This window comes from Bufo bufo, chromosome 1 (assembly GCF_905171765.1).
Source record: "Bufo bufo chromosome 1, aBufBuf1.1, whole genome shotgun sequence".
Taxonomy (NCBI): domain Eukaryota; kingdom Metazoa; phylum Chordata; class Amphibia; order Anura; family Bufonidae; genus Bufo; species Bufo bufo.
This window is the reverse complement of record NC_053389.1, coordinates 453,474,921-453,494,003: the sequence shown is the minus strand read 5'-3', so window position 1 is coordinate 453,494,003 and position 19,083 is coordinate 453,474,921. Positions and strand designations below refer to the sequence as shown.

Genomic DNA, 19,083 nt, shown 5'->3' with positions numbered 1-19,083 from the left:
GAATCCAAAAGGCTTCTCTTTTTTTGAGCATCTTACACCCGTCTCCTCCTCTCCGGGGCAGTGATACGCGCTCTATTATCTGGAGGCGCAGCCGGGAGATGGCATGTCGGTGTTTCTCAAAATGATATGGGATGGGAAGTAGTAAATTTTTCATTCTAATGGTAGATTTATGTTTTCAGAAACGGTCTTTCATCCTCATGGAGGTCTCACCGACATACACAAGTCCACAGGGACACTTCAAGAGATAGACCACGAAATTGCTATTACAGGTAAAGAAGCCATTTATTTTTAATTTTTCCCCTGTGTATGGGTGGGTGAAGTGTTCTCCTTTAATGGCACTAGAGCAGTGTATGCATTGAAGGCATGGATATGTCCCATTCTTGGGTGTTGAGAGCGTGGCCTGGCGTAGAGGGTGTCTGTCGCTACCTACATCAGCCCTGACTAGGATGTCTCGAATATTTTTACACCTTTGGTAACATATCATAGGTGGAGATTGAAATTCCGTAACATTGGGGTAGGGTGTAAGATGCTCAAAAAACGAGAAGCCTTTTGGATTCATCGCCTCCAAACCCTAGAACCTAAGGGGTTAAATCGTGATTATGATTTAAATAGTTTTCTGTAAGCTACAGTGTGCAGTAACCCTTTCCACATGTTCCCTCTTTCTTTCTTTCTTTCTTTCACAGAGAACATGACTCCAACCCATGTCATTTAGTGCTTGATCAGGGCGTAAGTTTACCACGCAAAATTGTAGCACCTCTGCATTCAGTATTTTACATCATTATATAAGGTTTAGCAAAATGTGGCACTGTAAAGCATGGTGCACTGAGAATTAATTATGTTCTTTTTTTCCTTTTTTCTTCGGTATAAGTTTGGTACAGTTTCTAGCATCCAGTATGGAACATTATACTATAATAATATTATGATGATCAATAGAATGTAGCACTGCAAAGCATGGTGCCCTGTTAAGCAATGATAGTTATCTGTTCATCCACTTGTTTAATCACCATTTCTGCATTGTTGTGTCCTCGGTTTACAACGTTGTCATGGTAACCTGATGTCATTTCCGGCTCTACCGCGGGCTATTTAAATTGTTTGCAACTTGTATCCATTACGTTTGACAAAGGCTCACAGTAGCCGAAACGCGTCACTTATCACTTGTATGTGACCATTAAATCTACTTGAAATTACTATTAGAGCGAGTGCTGGTCCTTACTATACAACTGTTATGTACTGCTGACATCAGCCCATCGCTCATGTCAGTCAGCTACATAACGTAACGTTTTTTCTGATGATTGACAGATTCTGAAACCTGTTTAAAGGGCTTCTACCACCAGAAATACTGCTATGTAGCTGACTGATATAGCGATGCACTAATGTCAGCACTACATAACAGTGTGTTTCTAACATTAGTCCCTGCAGACATTTTTGCTAAAAAAGCACTTTTATTATATGCTAATAAGCCTCTAGGTGCTATGTGGGCGTACAATCAGCACCTAGAGGCTCCGTCCATTCACCCATTATCCCGCCCAGGTCCAGTGTTGTGCCCGCCCAGCTCCTCTTGATTGATGGCACGGTCCGCCGCATCGCTGCCGAAATCCCGCGCCTGAGCCGTTCACTTCTGTCTTCGGCGCAGTGAGTGAATGATGCAATCCTGGTGCCGGATTCCTCACTGCGCCTGTGCCGACTACGTCACAGTGAGGAAGCCGGCATCAGGAGAGCGGCCTTCACTCACTGTGCCTGCGCCGAAGACAGAAGTGAACGGCGCAGGCGCGGGATTTTGTCAACGCTGCGGCGGACCGTGCCATCAATCAAGAGGAGCGGGGCGGGCAGAACAGGGGACCTGGGCGGGATAATGGGTGAGTGGACGGAGCCTCTAGGTGCTGATTTTACGCCCACATAGCACCTAGAGGCTCATTAGCATATTATAAAAGTGCTTTTTTTAGCAAAAACGGCTGCAGGGACTAATGTTAGAAACATACTGTAATGTAGTGCTGACATTAGCGCATCGCTATATCAGTCAGCTACATAACAGTATTTCTGGTGGTAGAAGCTCTTTAAACACTGTTACATTACACACTTCAAATGTTTTATATACCTTTCTAGAAGTGTCTAGGACAGGTGTCAGGACTGTCTTGGTCACTCTGCAGGCAGGGCACAGTGGGCACTGGGCTGGGCACTACTTGGGCAGGCTGCTGGAGCTGGACTGGAGTCTACTCTGGAGAAGAATGATTTAAATTCTCCCTCCCTGCCTCTCTCTCTGATGTCACTTCCTGTGTGGAGTCTGGACCTGACTTCCTTATCAGAGAGAAGGAGGGAGGGACTGGGAGGCAGAGGAGGAGCGAGGAGGAGGAGCGAGCAGTCCGGAGACTGAACAGTGAGTTAACCGCTGCACTGCCTGGCACTGGCAGCCGCATCACTGACTGTGAGGAGGAGGGAGGAGGGAGGAGGGGGAGGCTCGGGAGCGCAGCTCAGCTGATCACCCGGCCACCGCAGAAGTGAGTGACTGACAGCTTTAAATATGCGATCGGAGTCTCGGACGGGTGGCAACCCTGGAGCCTGGGGGGGATTTAACCAAATCTGTCCCCCCCGCATTATTTCCTGGGGGGGATCCGTCCCCCCCGTCCCCCCCGCTTCCTACGCCCATGGGTGCTGTCATGTACACAGTTCTCAGTATATTCTAACTAGAAGCGTCCCCATCACTATGGGAACGCCTCTGTGTTAGAATATACTGTCGGATACTGAAAAAGCTTTCATACAGATGGATCTTCGGATCCGTCTGTATGAAAGTAACCTACGGCCACGGATCAAGGACGCGGATGCCAATCCATTGAAACATGGATCACGGATGCGGCTGCAAAACGGTGCATTTTCCGATTTTTCCACGGACTCATTGAAAGTCAATGGGTCCGCGAAAAAAAACGGAAAACGGCACAATGGCCTTCATGACACTGTACTTCATGACACTGGTAAAATGAAGTCCAAAAAATTCTTTTTTTTGCATAATAAAATACCTAATTTACCAAAAATTTGGAAAGATTTCAAAGTTTCAGTTTCTATACTTCTGTAATACATAGTAATACCCCCAAAAATTGTGATGACTTTACATTCCCCATATGTCTACTTCATGTTTGAATTATTTTGGGAATGATATTTTATTTTTTGGGGATGTTACAAGGCTTAGAAGTTTAGAAGCAAATCTTAAAATATTTAAGAAATTTACAAAAACCCAATTTTTAGGGACCACTACAGGTCTGAAGTCACTTTGCGAGGCTTACATAATAGAAACCGCCCAAAAATGACCCCATTCTAGAAACTACAAACCTCAAGGTATTCAAAACTGATTTTACAAACTTCGTTAACCCTTTAGGTGTTGCACAAGAGTTATTGGCAAATGGGGATGAAATTTGAGAATTTCATTTTTTTGACTAATTTTAACCCATTTTTTCCACTAACAAAGCAAGGGTTAACAGCCAAACAAGACTGCATCTTTATTGCCCTGACTCTGCCGTTTACAGAAACACCCCATATGTGGTCGTAAACTGCTGTACGGGCACACGGCAGGGAGCAGAAGGAAAGGAATGCCATACGGTTTTTGGAAGGCAGATTTTGCTGGACTGGTTTTTTGACACCATGTCCCATTTGAAGCCCCCCTGATGCACCCCTAGAGTAGAAACTCCAAAAAAATGACCCCATTTTAGAAACTACAGGATAGGGTGGCAGTTTTGTTGGTACTAGTTTAGGGTACATATGATTTTTGGTTGCTCTATATTACACTTTTTTGTGCGGCAAGGTAACAATAAATAGCTTTTTTGGCACATTTTTTTTTGTTATTTACAACATTCATCTGACAGGTTAGATCATGTGGTAATTTTATAGAGCAGGTTGTCACGGACGCGGCGATACCTAATATGTATACAATTTTTTTTATTTATGTAAGTTTTACACAATGATTTCATTTTTGAAACAAAAAGTGTTTCCATAGTCTAAGAGCCATAGTTTTTTCAGTTTTTGGGTGATTATCTTGGGTAGGGTATGATTTTTGCGGGATGAGATGATGGTTTGATTGGTACTATTTTGGCGTACATGCGACTTTTTTGATCACTTTTATTACCTTTTTTGGGAAGTAAGGTGGGCAAAATTTATATTTCCTCATAGTTTTTATTTTTTTATTTTTATGGCGTTCACCGTGCGGGGAAAGTAACATGACCGTTTTATAGATCAGGTCGTTACGGATGCGGCGATACCAAACATGTGTAGGGAATTATTTTTTTTTTCATTTTTAATCAGTGATAAATGTGTTTTTTGATTTTTACTTGTATTTCACTTTTTTTTTGACCCAGACCCACTTGGTTCTTGAAGATCCAGTGGGTCTGATGTCTGCATAATACAGTACAGTACACTATATAGTGTTTTGTACTGTATTTTACTTACACTTTGTCTGAACAGATCTATGCCTTTAGCATAGATCTGTTCAGCACCATGGACAGCAGGATGCCTGAGAAGGCGTCCTGTTGCCATGGGAACCTTCCCCGTCTGCTCAGTTATGGCCACAACTTCGCAGACGGGGAAGGGTAAGGAAGGGGGCTGTCTGGGGGCTCTCTCCCTCTCCATCAGGGGGGCTGCAAAGGCACAGCAGCCCCCCGATGGGAGAGAGAGGGAGCTCCCTCTTACTGTTAACTTTTTCCATACAGCTGTCCGTACGGACCGCGGTATGGAAATGGTTAAACGGCTGACATCTGCACAGATGTCAGCCGTTTATACCAGGGTGTCAGCAATGTGCTGACACCCTGGTATACTCACTGGCCACCAACGAATTTTCAAGAGGAGGCGGGCGGGGGATAGCAATCCCGCCTGCCGCACTGCCCGCCTCCCACACCACCCCCACCGCCCACAACCCCGCCCACAAAATCAATATTTTAGGCACACTAAAGTTTCTGATCCCCGTGGTCAGGGACTGCGGGGATCAGAAACTGCAGAAAGCGCAGCAAACCGCAGGTCTGAATTGACCTGCGGTTTGCGGCGATCGCCGATACGGGGGGTCACATGATCCCCCCTGGCGTTGTGACAGGATGCCGGCTGAATGATTTCAGCCGGCATCCTGTTCGGAGAACCCCCGCAGCTCCGCAATCTCAATTTAAACTTAGGACGTACCGGTACGCCCTGAGTCCTTAAGGATTCGGGAAATAGGGCGTACCGGTACGCCCTAAGTCCTTAAAGGGTTAATGTGCGCAAGGCAAACAGTAAGAGACGGGGAAGTGGCTGTGCTGCTGATGGTGCAATCCCCTGTCCAAGACGCAGGCCCAGATGCCTCCTGCCATGCAACTGGACCTTCGCAAGCACCATCAGCTAGCACATCCACTTCTGTGTCCCAGTGCAAAATACAGATGTCTATACCCCAAGCCTTTGAATGAAAGCGCAAATACCCAGCAACCCATCTACAGGCCATAGCCCTAAATGCGCACCTTTCCAAATTGCTGGCCATGGAAATGTTTCCATTTAGGCTTGTGGACACTGAGGCTTTCCGCAGCCTGATGGCGGCGGCTGTCCCTCGTTACTCAGTCCCCAGCCGCCAATATTTTTCCTGGTGTGCCATCCCTGCATTACACCAGCATGTGTCCTGTAACATCACCTATGCCATGACCAACGCAGTTATTCGGAAGGTCCACTTAACCACTGACACATGGACAAGTGCTTTTGGCCAGGGACGCTACATTTCCCTGACGGCACACTGGGTGAACGTTGTGGAGGCCGGGAGCGAAACCCTGGGATGGCACAGGTACTACCGAATCCAAGGATTGCAGGCCCTACTTCCATCAGGAAGGAGGAGCAGGAGACGGTTGCCTCTGCTACAGAGGGTAGTACCCACAGCAGGTTTATTCCATCTGTTCAGCGTGGATGGGCCGAAGAGGAGGAAGAGGATGAGAAGATTGAGAGTCATCCTCCTAATGAGGACATAGAAGTCTTGTCTGTTGGGACTCTGGCACACATGGCTAACTTTATGTTAGGCTGCCTTTCCCGTGACCCTTGCGTTATACGCATTTTAGCCAACACCGATTACTGGTTGTTCACCCTTCTCGACCCCAGCTACAAAGAGAACTTCTCATCTCTCATTGCTGTGGTGGAGAGGACTAGCAAAATAGTGCAATACCAGAAGGTCCTTGTGGAAAAATTGCTCCAAAAATTTCCAGCTGACAACGCTGGCAGCAGAATACGTAGTTCCTTGGGCAACTGAGGAGGGGAGACAAGGGGAACACCCAGCAGTTCCAACAGAGGCAAGGCAACACTCTCCAACGCCTGGGACAGTTTCATGACACCCCGCCAGCAACCTCACCCTGATGCGTGGCCTAGTGTCACAAGGAGAGAAAAGATTTGGAAGATGGTGAAGGAGTACGTAGCAGACCGTGTCAGCGTCCTCAATGATCCCTCTGTGCCTTACAACTATTGGGTGTACAAGCTGGACACGTGGCACAAACTGGCGCTCTACGCCTTGGAGGTGCTGGCCTGCCCTGCCGCTAGTGTTTTGTCAGATCGGGTATTTAGTGCTGCTGGAGCCATAATAACTGATTAGCACATCCGCCTGTCAACTGAAAATGCTGACAGGTTGACTCTTATCAAAATGAACAAGACCTGGATTGCCCCTGACTTCTCTACTCCACCAGAGGAAAGCGGCTGAACATAAAGGCACTTTAAATGTGGCTTTTATGGTGTATTGAATACACTGTATTCCCATGCACCCCTTCCACCACAAAAAACGGTATATGGTTTAACCTTCCTTCCTTCCTTCCTCATGACACAGGCCCTCGCCCCTAATGGTTTTAGATGGTCATCTCGGCAGCAGGCCCTCACCCATAATGTTTTAGATGGTCAGCTCGGCAGCAGGCCCTCGCCCATAATTTTTTCCATGGTCAGATCGGCAGCAGGCCCTTGCCCATAATGTTTTAGATGACTAGCTGAGCAGCAGACCCTCGCCCCTAATGTTTTAGATGGTCAGCTCAGCAGAAGACCCTCGCCCCTAATGTTTTAGATGGTAATATCAGCAGCAGGCCCTCGCCCACAATGTTTTAGATGGTAATATCAGCAGCAGGCCCTCGCCCATAATGTTTTTGAGGGTCGTCAGCAGGCCATCAATCATAATTTTTCAAGGGTGTGTATGATGCCCTCCTTTATGTGTAATAAAGGATGTATTGGAGTGACGATTCCTTGTAATTTTTGGCAGCCCTTTAACTTAGTGCATAGGCTTTATGAGTGTAGGAGTCCCACTACCTGAACAATTGTACCACAATGTGAATGAGGCCCTCCTTTATGTGATATACAGGTTGTATCGGAGTGCCTCTTCCTCGTAATTTTTGGCAGCACTTGCACGTTAAAAACAAGTAAACAAGTAAATATACAGGAAAGAATATTTCATACAAAATTTTTCCTCTAAAATCTATTTTATCTTTGGTTTGGTGCGTTTTATTGTCTGTAAAAGTGGCGTACTACTCGGACAACATCATTCCCAGCAGTGACCTGGGAGTCTAAGATGCTTCCATACATCCTCCCCATGTTGTTCTCGAACCATTTCAGTGGTGTTTCTATCAATTTCTGACCTTTTTTTTGTGAACCAGACACCCTCCCCTCTTCAGAGCAGGGGGTGCTTGGTTTAATGCTCGGGTTATCCCGTACCGAGCACCCGAGCATCCAGAGGTGTTCTACTTGAGCACCCGAGCACTTTGGTGCTTGATCAACACTACTCAGTATACTCAGTAAATCTGCCCCATGTTTTTTCGCTTTCTCCTGCACAAAAGCCTATGTCATGCTGCAGTAAAATTTAAAAAAAACATGAAGAGAAGCTGTGTGTAAACGGAAAGTCAAACTTAACACTGACATCTTCATTTTTCAATGTGTTTTTCTACAGTCGCGGCCAAAAGTTTTGAGAATGACACAAATTTTAGTTTTCACAAAGTTTGCTGCTAAACTGCTTTTAGATCTTTGTTTCAGTTGTTTCTGTGATGTAGTGAAATATAATTACACGCGCTTCATAGGTTTCAAAGGCTTTTATCGACAATTACATTACATTTATGCAAAGAGTCAGTATTTGCAGTGTTGGCCCTTCTTTTTCAGGACCTCTGCAATTCGACTGGGCATGCTCTCAATCAACTTCTGGGCCAATTCCTGACTGATAGCAACCCATTCTTTTATAATCACTTCTTGGAGTTTGTCAGAATTAGTGGGTTTTTGTTTGTCCACCCGCCTCTTGAGGATTGACCACAAGTTCTCAATGGGATTAAGATCTGGGGAGTTTCCAGGCCATGGACCCGAAATGTCAATGTTTTGGTCCCCGAGCCACTTAGTTATCACTTTTGCCTTATGGCACGGTGCTCCATCGTGCTGGAAAATGCATTGTTCTTCACCAAACTGTTGTTGGATTGTTGGAGAAGTTGCTGTTGGAGGGTGTTTTGGTACCATTCTTTATTCATGGCTGTGTTTTTGGGCAAAATTGTGAGTGAGCCCACTCCCTTGGATGAGAAGCAACCCTACACATGAATGGTTTCAGGATGCTTTACTGTTGGCATGACACAGGACTGATGGTAGCGCTCACCTTTTCTTCTCCGGACAAGCCTTTTTCCAGATGCCCCAAACAATCGGAAAAAGGCTTCATCGGAGAATATGACTTTGCCCCAGTCCTCACCAGTCCATTCACCATACTTTCTGCAGAAGATCAATCTGTCCCTGATGTTTTCTTTAGGAGAGAAGTGGCTTCTTTGCTGGCCTTCTTGACACCAGGCCATCTTCCAAAAGTCTTTGCATCGCTGTGCGTGCAGATGCGCTCACACCTGCCTGCTGCCATTCCTGAGCAAGCTCTGCACTGGTGGCACTCCGATCCCGCAGCTGAATCCTCTTTAGGAGACGATCCTGGCACTTGCTGGACTTTCTTGGACGCCCTGAAGCCTTCTTAACAAGAATTGAACCTCTTTCCTTGAAGTTCTTGATGATCCTATAAATTGTTGATTGAGGTGCAATCTTAGTAGCCACAATATCCTTGCCTGTGAAGCCATTTTTATGCAACGCAATGATGGCTGCAGGTGTTTCTTTGCAGGTCACCATGGTTAACAATGGAAGAACAATGATTTCAAGCATCACCCTCCTTTTAACATGTCAAGTCTGCCATTTTAACCCAATCAGCCTGACATAATGATCTCCAGCCTTGTGCTCGTCAACATTCTCACCTGAGTTAACAAGACGATTACTGAAATGATCTCAGCAGGTCCTTTAATGACAGCAATGAAATGCAGTGGAAAGGTTTTTTTTGGGATTAAGTTAATTTTCATGGCAAAGAAGGACTATGCAATTCATCTGATCACTCTTCATAACATTCTGGAGTATATGCAAATTGCTATTATAAAAACTTAAGCAGCAACTTTTCCAATTTCCAATATTTATGTAATTCTCAAAACTTTTGGCCACGACTGTAGATTTTATTGAAAGAAAATCATTAAAATATTCAGATTATTACACATTATTTATATTGTATACTTACCTGTCAAAAATGATTTAACACTTAAGATTTCACCATCTTTCATGGATTTTATGGTGAAATTATAAGCATCCTCTTTCTTTAGGGTATTCAATGATAGGAATGGACTATAAGCTTGATGAGCAACTGGTGACTTCAACACATTCTATGGAGATGAAAAAAAATTGCATTGAAGCTTTATGGTTATGGAAATTCACATCTGTATGCAGCTGATAAAGTTTTAAGATGGACAGTGAAACTATATGTAATTAAATTGTTTTATTGCTTTTGAAATGTAACAGTCACTCCTGCCTACAGTTGTACAGTAGATACAGTCGTATGCATTAACTGAGATGTCAAAGCTTCTCCTACTGATGGATCTGGGATGGAATAGTTTATAATGGGCTAAGTAATACACAACTAAATTACAGAAATAAATAATACATAAACATAAAATAAAATTAAAATAAAAATAGCTAAAATTAGAATTGAAATTCAAACTGCATTTTCATGATTGTCAATTAGATAATTTTTTGTTAGAGTCCAAGAATTTAACAGTTATCATCTTATGTAGAGATGAGCGAAATTTTCAAAAATTCTATTCGGCCGGCTTGTCGAATTTTCCAAAATGATTCGATCCGAATTTATTCGCGGCGAATCGAGTTAAAAAACAGCTATTTCCTGGCTGCAGAGATCCTTGCAAAGGTCCTTGACCTATAATTAATGCTCACCACAGGTCCTATTCAGTAAAGGGGACAGAAGTGATACCGGGCTACGCGATCAAGTGGATTAAGGTGAGTTAAATGATTTATTTAATTTTTTTAACCCCTCCAGCGCTGTTTTACTATGCATTCTGTATTCAGTAATAATGCTATTATTTTCCCTTATAACCATGTTATAAGGGAAAATAATAATGATTGGGTCTCCATTCCGATCGTCTACTAGCAACCATGCGTGAAAATCGCACTGCATCCGCACTTGCTTGCGGATGCTTGCGATTTTCACACAACCCCATTCATTTCTATGGGGCTTGCGTTACGTGAAAAACGCACAAAGAGGAGCATGCTGCGATTTTCACACAACGCACAAGTGATGCGTGAAAATCACAGTTCATGTGAACAGCCCCATAGAAATGAATGAGTCAGGATTCCGTGCGGATGCAATGCATTCACCTCCCGCAACGCATCCGCGCGGAAAACTCGCTCATGTGAAAGGGGCCTTAGGCCTCTTTCACACGGGCATTCCGGATTTGCTACGAATGCGTCGCGTGTGAATTGCGGGAAACCCGCGTCAGTGCGCACGCAATTTCAGTCAGTTTTGACTGCGATTGTGTTGTGTTGTTCAGTTTTTATCGCGCGGGTGCAATGCGTTTTGCACGCGCGTGATAAAAAATTAAATGTGGTACCCAGTCCCGAACCCGAACTTCTTCACTGAAGTTCGGGTTTGGGTTAGGTGTTCTGTAGATTTTATTATTTTCCCTTATAACATGGTTATAAGGGAAAATAATAGCATTCTTAATACATAATGCTTACTAAAATGTGGCTTAAGGGGTTAAAAAATAAAAAATAAATTAACTCACCTCATCCTCTTGTCCGCGCAGCCGACATCATCTTTTTTCTTCTTCTTTCAGGACCTGCAAAAGGATCTTTGATGACATAATCCTTCTATCTTCATTCAGAAGGACCTGCGCTGACGTCACCGCGCTCACCACATGGTGAGAGCGATTATGTCATCAAAGGTCCTTTTGCAGGTCCTGAAAGAAGAAGAAAGAAGACAATGCCGGCTGCGCGAACAAGAGAATGAGGTGAGTTAATATTTTTTTATTTTTAACCCCTTAAAGGGACACTGACAGGCCTGATAAACATATTTAGTTATTCCTATGCAGTCATAGGTCTATTAAAGTGTATTACAATCACATAAGAGTACCCCCTGTCCGCATTTTAAACCATGTAAAAACAACTTTATAATCATCTGTCAATCAGCTTCCTTTATGCCCAAGGGGCGGTTTTTCACATTTCTTTATGCCCAAGGGGCGTTTTTACTCCTACCTTTGTGCCCAGCCGCCGCCTCAACTGTCGCTTCCTAGCGCCGCCCAGCTCATTATTATTCACTGGCTGGGCGGCTTTTACAGTCCCCGATCCTCCCGAGCCTACGCAGGCGCAGCAGGAGACGCTGGCATTGAATAAGGGACGCAGGCGCACTGCGAGTGAGGGTGCCGGGCAAGTTATCCGGCGCACGCGCAGAAGGTACAAGTGAGTTCAATGCAGCAGGAGATCCTGGCATTGAACTCACTTGTACCGTCTGCGCATGCGCCGGATAACTTGCCCGGCACCCTCACTCGCAGTGCGCCTGCGTCCCTTATTCAATGCCAGCGTCTCCTGCTGCGCCTGCGTCGGCTCGGGAGGATCGGGGACTGTAAAAGCCGCCCAGCCAGTGAATAATAATGAGCTGGGCGGTGCTAGGAAGCGACAGTTGGGGCGCGGCTGGGCACAAAGGTAGGAGTAAAAACGCCCCTTGGGCATAAAGAGATGTGAAAAACCGCCCCTTGGGCATAAAGGAAGGTGATTGACAGATGATTATAAAGTTGTTTTTACATGGTTTAAAATGCGGACAGGGGGTACTCTTATGCGATTGTAATACACTTTAAAAGACCTATGACTGCATAGGAATAACTAAATATGTTTATCGGGCCTGTCAGTGTCCCTTTAACCACCTCAGCCCCCATGGCTTAAACACCCTGAAAGACCAGGCCACTTTTTACACTTCTGACCTACACTACTTTCACCGTTTATTGCTCGGTCATGCAACTTACCACCCAAATGAATTTTACCTCCTTTTCTTCTCACTAATAGAGCTTTCATTTGGTGGTATTTCATTGCTGCTGACATTTTTACTTTTTTTGTTATTAATCGAAATTTAACGATTTTTTTGCAAAAAAATGACATTTTTCACTTTCAGTTGTAAAATTTTGCAAAAAAAACGAGATCCATATATAAATTTTGCTCTAAATTTATTGTTCTACATGCCTTTGATAAAAAAAAAATGTTTGGGTAAAAAAAAAATGGTTTGGGTAAAAGTTATAGCGTTTACAAACTATGGTACAAAAATGTGAATTTCCGCTTTTTGAAGCAGCTCTGACTTTCTGAGCACCTGTCATGTTTCCTGAGGTTCTACAATGCCCAGACAGTACAAACACCCCACAAATGACCCCATTTCGGAAAGTAGACACCCTAAGGTATTCGCTGATGGGCATAGTGAGTTCATAGAACTTTTTATTTTTTGTCACAAGTTGGCGGAAAATGATGATTTTTTATTTTTTATTTTTTTTCTTACAAAGTCTCATATTCCACTAACTTGTAACAAAAAATAAAAACTTCGATAAACTCACTATGCCCATCAGCGAATACCTTGGGGTCTCTTCATTCCAAAATGGGGTCACTTGTGGGGTAGTTATACTGCCCTAGCATTCTAGGGGCCCAAATGTGTGGTAAGGAGTTTGAAATCAAATTCTGTAAAAAATTACCAGTGAAATCCGAAAGGTGCTCTTTGGAATATGGGCCCCTTTGCCCACCTAGGCTGCAAAAAAGTGCCACACATGTGGTATCTCCGTATTCAGGAGAAGTTGGGGAATGTGTTTTGGGGTGTCTTTTTACATATACCCATGCTGGGTGAGATAAATATCTTGGTCAAATGCCAACTTTGTATAAAAAAAATGGGAAAAGTTGTCTTTTGCCAAGATATTTCTCTCACCCAGCATGGGTATATGTAAAATGACACCCCAAAACACATTCCCCAACTTCTCCTGAATACGGAGATACCACATGTGTGACACTTTTTTGCAGCCTAGGTGGACAAAGGGGCCCACATTCCAAAGAGCACCTTTCGGATTTCACCGGTCATGTTTTACAGAATTTGATTTCAAACTCCTTACCACACATTTGGGCCCCTAGAATGCCAGGGCAGTATAACTACCCCACAAGTGACCCCATTTTGGAAAGAAGACACCCCAAGGTATTCGCTGATGGGCATAGTGAGTTCATGGAAGTTTTTATTTTTTGTCACAAGTTAGTGGAATATGAGACTTTGTAAGGAAAAAATAAATAAAAAAATCATCATTTTCCACTAACTTGTGACAAAAAATATAAAAATTCTAGGAACTCGCCATGCCCCTCACGGAATACCTTTGGGTGTCTTCTTTCCAAAATGGGGTCACTTGTGGGGTAGTTATACTGCCCTGGCATTCTAGGGGCCCAAATGTGTGGTAAGGAGTTTGAAATCAAATTCTGTAAAAAATTACCAGTGAAATCCGAAAGGTGCTCTTTGGAATATGGGCCCCTTTGCCCACCTAGGCTGCAAAAAAGTGCCACACATGTGGTATCTCCGTATTCAGGAGAAGTTGGGGAATGTGTTTTGGGGTGTCTTTTTACATATACCCATGCTGGGTGAGATAAATATCTTGGTCAAATGCCAACTTTGTATAAAAAAATGGGAAAAGTTGTCTTTTGCCAAGATATTTCTCTCACCCAGCATGGGTATATGTAAAATGACACCCCAAAACACATTCCCCAACTTCTCCTGAATACGGAGATACCACATGTGTGACACTTTTTTGCAGCCTAGGTGGACAAAGGGGCCCACATTCCTTTTATGAGGGCATTTTTAGACATTTGGATACCAGACTTCTTCTCACGCTTTAGGGCCCCTAGAATGCCAGGGCAGTATAAATACCCCACATGTGACCCCATTTTGGAAAGAAGACACCCCAAGGTATTCAATGAGGGGCATGGCGAGTTCATAGAAATTTTTTTTTTTGGCACAAGTTAGCGGAAATTGATTTTATTTTATTTTTTCTCACAAAGTCTCCCTTTCCGCTAACTTGGGACAAAAATTTCAATCTTTTATGGACTCAATATGCCCCTCACGGAATACCTGGGGGTGTCTTCTTTCCGAAATAGGGTCACATGTGGGGTATTTATACTGCCCTGGCATTCTAGGGGCCCTAAAGCGTGAGAAGAAGTCTGGAATATAAATGTCTAAAAAATTTTACGCATTTGGATTCCGTGAGGGGTATGGTGAGTTCATGTGAGATTTAATTTTTTGACACAAGTTAGTGGAATATGAGACTTTGTAAGTAGGGATGAGCGAACCCGAACATTTTCGTAAAAGTCCGGGTTCGGGTTCGGTGTTCGGCTCTTTCTTGGCACTTTTTGAAAGGCTGCAAAGCAGCCAATCAACAAGCGTCATACTACTTGCCCCAAGAGGCCATCACAGCCATGCCTACTATTGGCATGGCTGTGATTGGCCAGTGCAGCATGTGACCCAGCCTCTATTTAAGCTGGAGTCACGTAGCGCAGCACGTCACTCTGCTATGATCAGTATAGGGAGAGGTTGCAGCTGCGACGTTAGGACGAGATTAGGCAGATTAACTCCTCCAAAAGACTTCATTCTGTGATCGATCTGCAGCTGTGGATCATTGAAGTGCTATTATTGACTTGCTCAATTTTTTGAGGCTGCCCAGAGCGTTTTTAGATCACTTTTTTTCTGGGGTGATCGGCGGCCATTTTGTGACTTGTGGTGCGCCAGCACAAGCTATCACCAAGTGTATTTAACCATCGATAGTGTGGTTATTTTGTGCTATATCCTACATCAGCTGCAGGCTGAGCCTGTGTCACCGAAGTGCATTTAACCATCAACAGTCTGGTTATTTTTTGGCCATATACTACATCAGCTGCAGGCTGAGCCTGTGTCACCCAAGTGCATTTAACCATCGACAGTCTGATTATTTTTTGGCCATATACTACATCTGGTGCAGGCTGAGCCTGTGTCACCCAAGTGCATTTAACCATCAACAGTGTGGTTATTTTTTGGCCATATATTACATCAGGGGCAAGTTGAGCCTGTCACCCAGCGCCTAAAAAATAGACCTGACATTTCTATTCAACCAAATCTGTACTGTTTTAGCTGGTCAAGTTATTTGTAGTGACCGTAAAAGCACACTTTTTTTTCTGGGTTGAAAAACCATTCCCAGATTTGCCATTCTCAAAATAACTAGTTTCTGGTATTTGAGGCCTACTTGAAATCTATCCCAAAAAGAATATCTTACATTGAAGCTAGTGATAGTGTCATTCAGAAAAACCTAAGACACACGCTAGCGTGCTGATAGAAATCTGATTCTGTGATTAAACCTATACCTGTCACACAGCGCAAAAAAAAACAGGCCTCACATCTCTATTTAACCAAATCTCTACTGTTTTAGCTGGTCAAGTTATTTGTAGTGACCGTAAAAGCACACTTTTTTTTCTGGGTTGAAAAACCATTCCCAAATTTGCCATTCTCAAAATAACTAGTTTCTGGTATTTGAGGCCTACTTGAAATCTATCCCAAACAGAATATCTTACATTGAAGCTAGTGATAGTGTCATTCAGAAAAACCTAAGACACACGCTAGCGTGCTGATAGAAATCTGATTCTGTGATTAAACCTATACCTGTCACACAGCGCAAAAAAAAACAGGCCTCACATCTCTATTTAACCAAATCTCTACTGTTTTAGCTGGTCAAGTTATTTGTAGTGACCGTAAAAGCACACTTTTTTCTGGGTTGAAAAACCATTCCCAAATTTGCCATTCTCAAAATAACTAGTTTCTGGTATTTGAGGCCTACTTGAAATCTATCCCAAAAAGAATATCTTACATTGAAGCTAGTGATAGTGTCATTCAGAAAAACCTAAGACACACGCTAGCGTGCTGATAGAAATCTGATTCTGTGATTAAACCTATACCTGTCACACAGCGCAAAAAAAAACAGGCCTCACATCTCTATTTAACCAAATCTCTACTGTTTTAGCTGGTCAAGTTATTTGTAGTGACCGTAAAAGCACACTTTTTTTTCTGGGTTGAAAAACCATTCCCAAATTTGCCATTCTCAAAATTACTAGTTTCTGGTATTTGAGGCCTACTTGAAATCTATCCCAAAAAGAATATCTTACATTGAAGCTAGTGATAGTGTCATTCAGAAAAACCTAAGACGCACGCTAGCGTGCTGATAGAAATCTGATTCTGTGATTAAACCTATACCTGTCACACAGCGCAAAAAAAAACAGGCCTCACATCTCTATTTAACCAAATCTCTACTGTTTTAGCTGGTCAAGTTATTTGTAGTGACCGTAAAAGCACACTTTTTTTTCTGGGTTGAAAAACCATTCCCAAATTTGCCATTCTCAAAATTGTGGTGAACGGGAACAATGAGGAAAACATCTAATAAGGGACGCGGACGTGGACATGGTCGTGGTGGTGTTAGTGGACCCTCTGGTGCTGGGAAAGGACGTGGCCATTCTGCCACAGCCACACGTCCTAGTGAACCAACTACCTCAGGTCCCAGTAGCCAGCAGAATTTACAGCGATATTTGGTGGGGCCCAATGCCGTTCTAAGGATGGTAAGACCTGAGCAGGTGCAGGCATTAGTCAATTGGGTGTCCGACAGTGGATCCAGCACGTTCACATTATCTCCCACCCAGTCTTCTGCAGAAAGCGCGCAGATGGCGCATGAAAACCAAGCCCATCGGTCTGTCACATCACCCCCATGCATATCAGGGAAACTGTCTGAGCCTCAAGTTATGCAGCAGTCTCTTATGCTGTTTGAAGACTCTGCTGCCAGGGTTTCCCAAGGGCATCCACCTAGCCCTTCCCCAGGGGTGGAAGAGATAGAATGCACTAACGCACAACCACTTATTTTTCCTGATGATGAGGACATGGGAATACCACCTCAGCACGTCTCTGATGATGACGAAACACAGGTGCCAACTGCTGCGTCTTTCTGCAGTGTGCAGACTGAACAGGAGGTCAGGGATCAAGACTGGGTGGAAGACGATGCAGGGGACGATGAGGTCCTAGACCCCACATGGAATGAAGGTCGTGCCACTGACTTTCACAGTTCGGAGGAAGAGGCAGTAGTGAGACCGAGCCAACAGCGTAGCAAAAGAGGGAGCAGTGGGCAAAATCAGAACACCCGCCGCCAAGAGACTCCGCCTGCTACTGACCGCCGCCATCTGGGACCGAGCACCCCAAAGGCAGCTTCAAGGAGTTCCCTGGCATGGCACTTCTTCAAACAATGTGCTGACGACAAGACCCGAGTGGTTTGCACGCTGTGCCATCAGAGCCTGAAGCGAGGCATTAACGTTCTGAACCTTAGCACAACCTGCATGACCAGGCACCTGCATGCAAAGCATGAACTCCAGTGGAGTAAACACCTTAAAAACAAAGAAGTCACTCAGGCTCCCCCTGCTACCTCTTCTGCTGCTGCTGCCTCGGCCTCTTCTGCTGCTGCCGCCGCCTCGGCCTCTTCCTCCGCCTCTGGAGGAACGTTGGCACCTGCCGCCCAGCAAACATGGGATGTACCACCAACACCACCACCTGCGTCACCAAGCATCTCAACCATGTCACACGGCAGCGTTCAGCTCTCCATCTCACAAACATTTGAGAGAAAGCGTAAATTCCCACCTAGCCACCCTCGATCCCTGGCCCTGAATGCCAGCATTTCTAAACTACTGGCCTATGAAATGCTGTCATTTAGGCTGGTGGACACACACAGCTTCAAACAGCTCATGTCACTTGCTGTCCCACAGTATGTTGTTCCCAGCCGCCACTACTTCTCCAAGAAAGCCGTGCCTTCCCTGCACAAACAAGTGTCCGATAAAATCAAGTGTGCACTGCGCAACGCCATCTGTGGCAAGGTCCACCTAACCACAGATACGTGGACCAGTAAGCACGGCCAGGGACGCTATATCTCCCTAACTGCACACTGGGTAAATGTAGTGGCGGCTGGGCCCCAGGCGGAGAGCTGTTTGGCGCACGTCCTTCCGCCGCCAAGGATCGCAGGGCAACATTCTTTGCCTCCTGTCTCCTCCTCCTCCTACTCAGCTTCCTCCTCCTCTTCTTCCACCTGCTCATCCAGTCAGCCACACACCTTCACCATCAACTTCAGCACAGCACGGGGTAAACGTCAGCAGGCCATTCTGAAACTCATATGTTTGGGGGACAGGCCCCACACCGCACAGGAGTTGTGGCGGGGTATAGAACAACAGACCGACGAGTGGTTGCTGCCGGTGAGCCTCAAGCCCGGCCTGGTGGTGTGCGATAATGGGCGAAATCTCGTTGCAGCTCTGGGACTAGCCGGTTTGACGCACATCCCTTGCCTGGCGCATGTGCTGAATTTGGTGGTGCAGAAGTTCATTCGCAACTACCCCGACATGTCAGAGCTGCTGCATAAAGTGCGGGCCGTCTGTTCGCGCTTCCGGCGTTCACACCCTGCCGCTGCTCGCCTGTCTGCGCTACAGCGTAACTTCGGCCTTCCCGCTCACCGCCTCATATGCGACGTACCCACCAGGTGGAACTCCACCTTGCATATGCTGGACAGACTGTGCGAGCAGCAGCAGGCCATAGTGGAGTTTCAGCTGCAGCACGCACGGGTCAGTCGCACTGCGGATCAGACACACTTCACCACCAATGACTGGGCCTCCATGCGAGACCTGTGTGCCCTGTTGCGCTGTTTAGAGTACTCCACCAACATGGCCAGTGGCGATGACGCCGTT

At 45.0% G+C, this 19,083-nt stretch overlaps 1 protein-coding gene across 3 annotated transcripts in view; it reads right to left on the bottom strand.

The window, feature by feature from the left end:
• The window catches only part of PTPRQ (protein tyrosine phosphatase receptor type Q), a 538,157-nt gene that overhangs the window by 499,828 nt on the left and 19,246 nt on the right, over positions 1-19,083 (bottom strand). For all 3 annotated transcript variants that reach the window (XM_040408443.1, XM_040408453.1, XM_040408462.1), the window contains exon 4: positions 9,521-9,662. In XM_040408443.1, the coding sequence (XP_040264377.1) occupies positions 9,521-9,662 (142 nt within the window). The remainder of the gene's footprint in view (positions 1-9,520; positions 9,663-19,083) is intronic.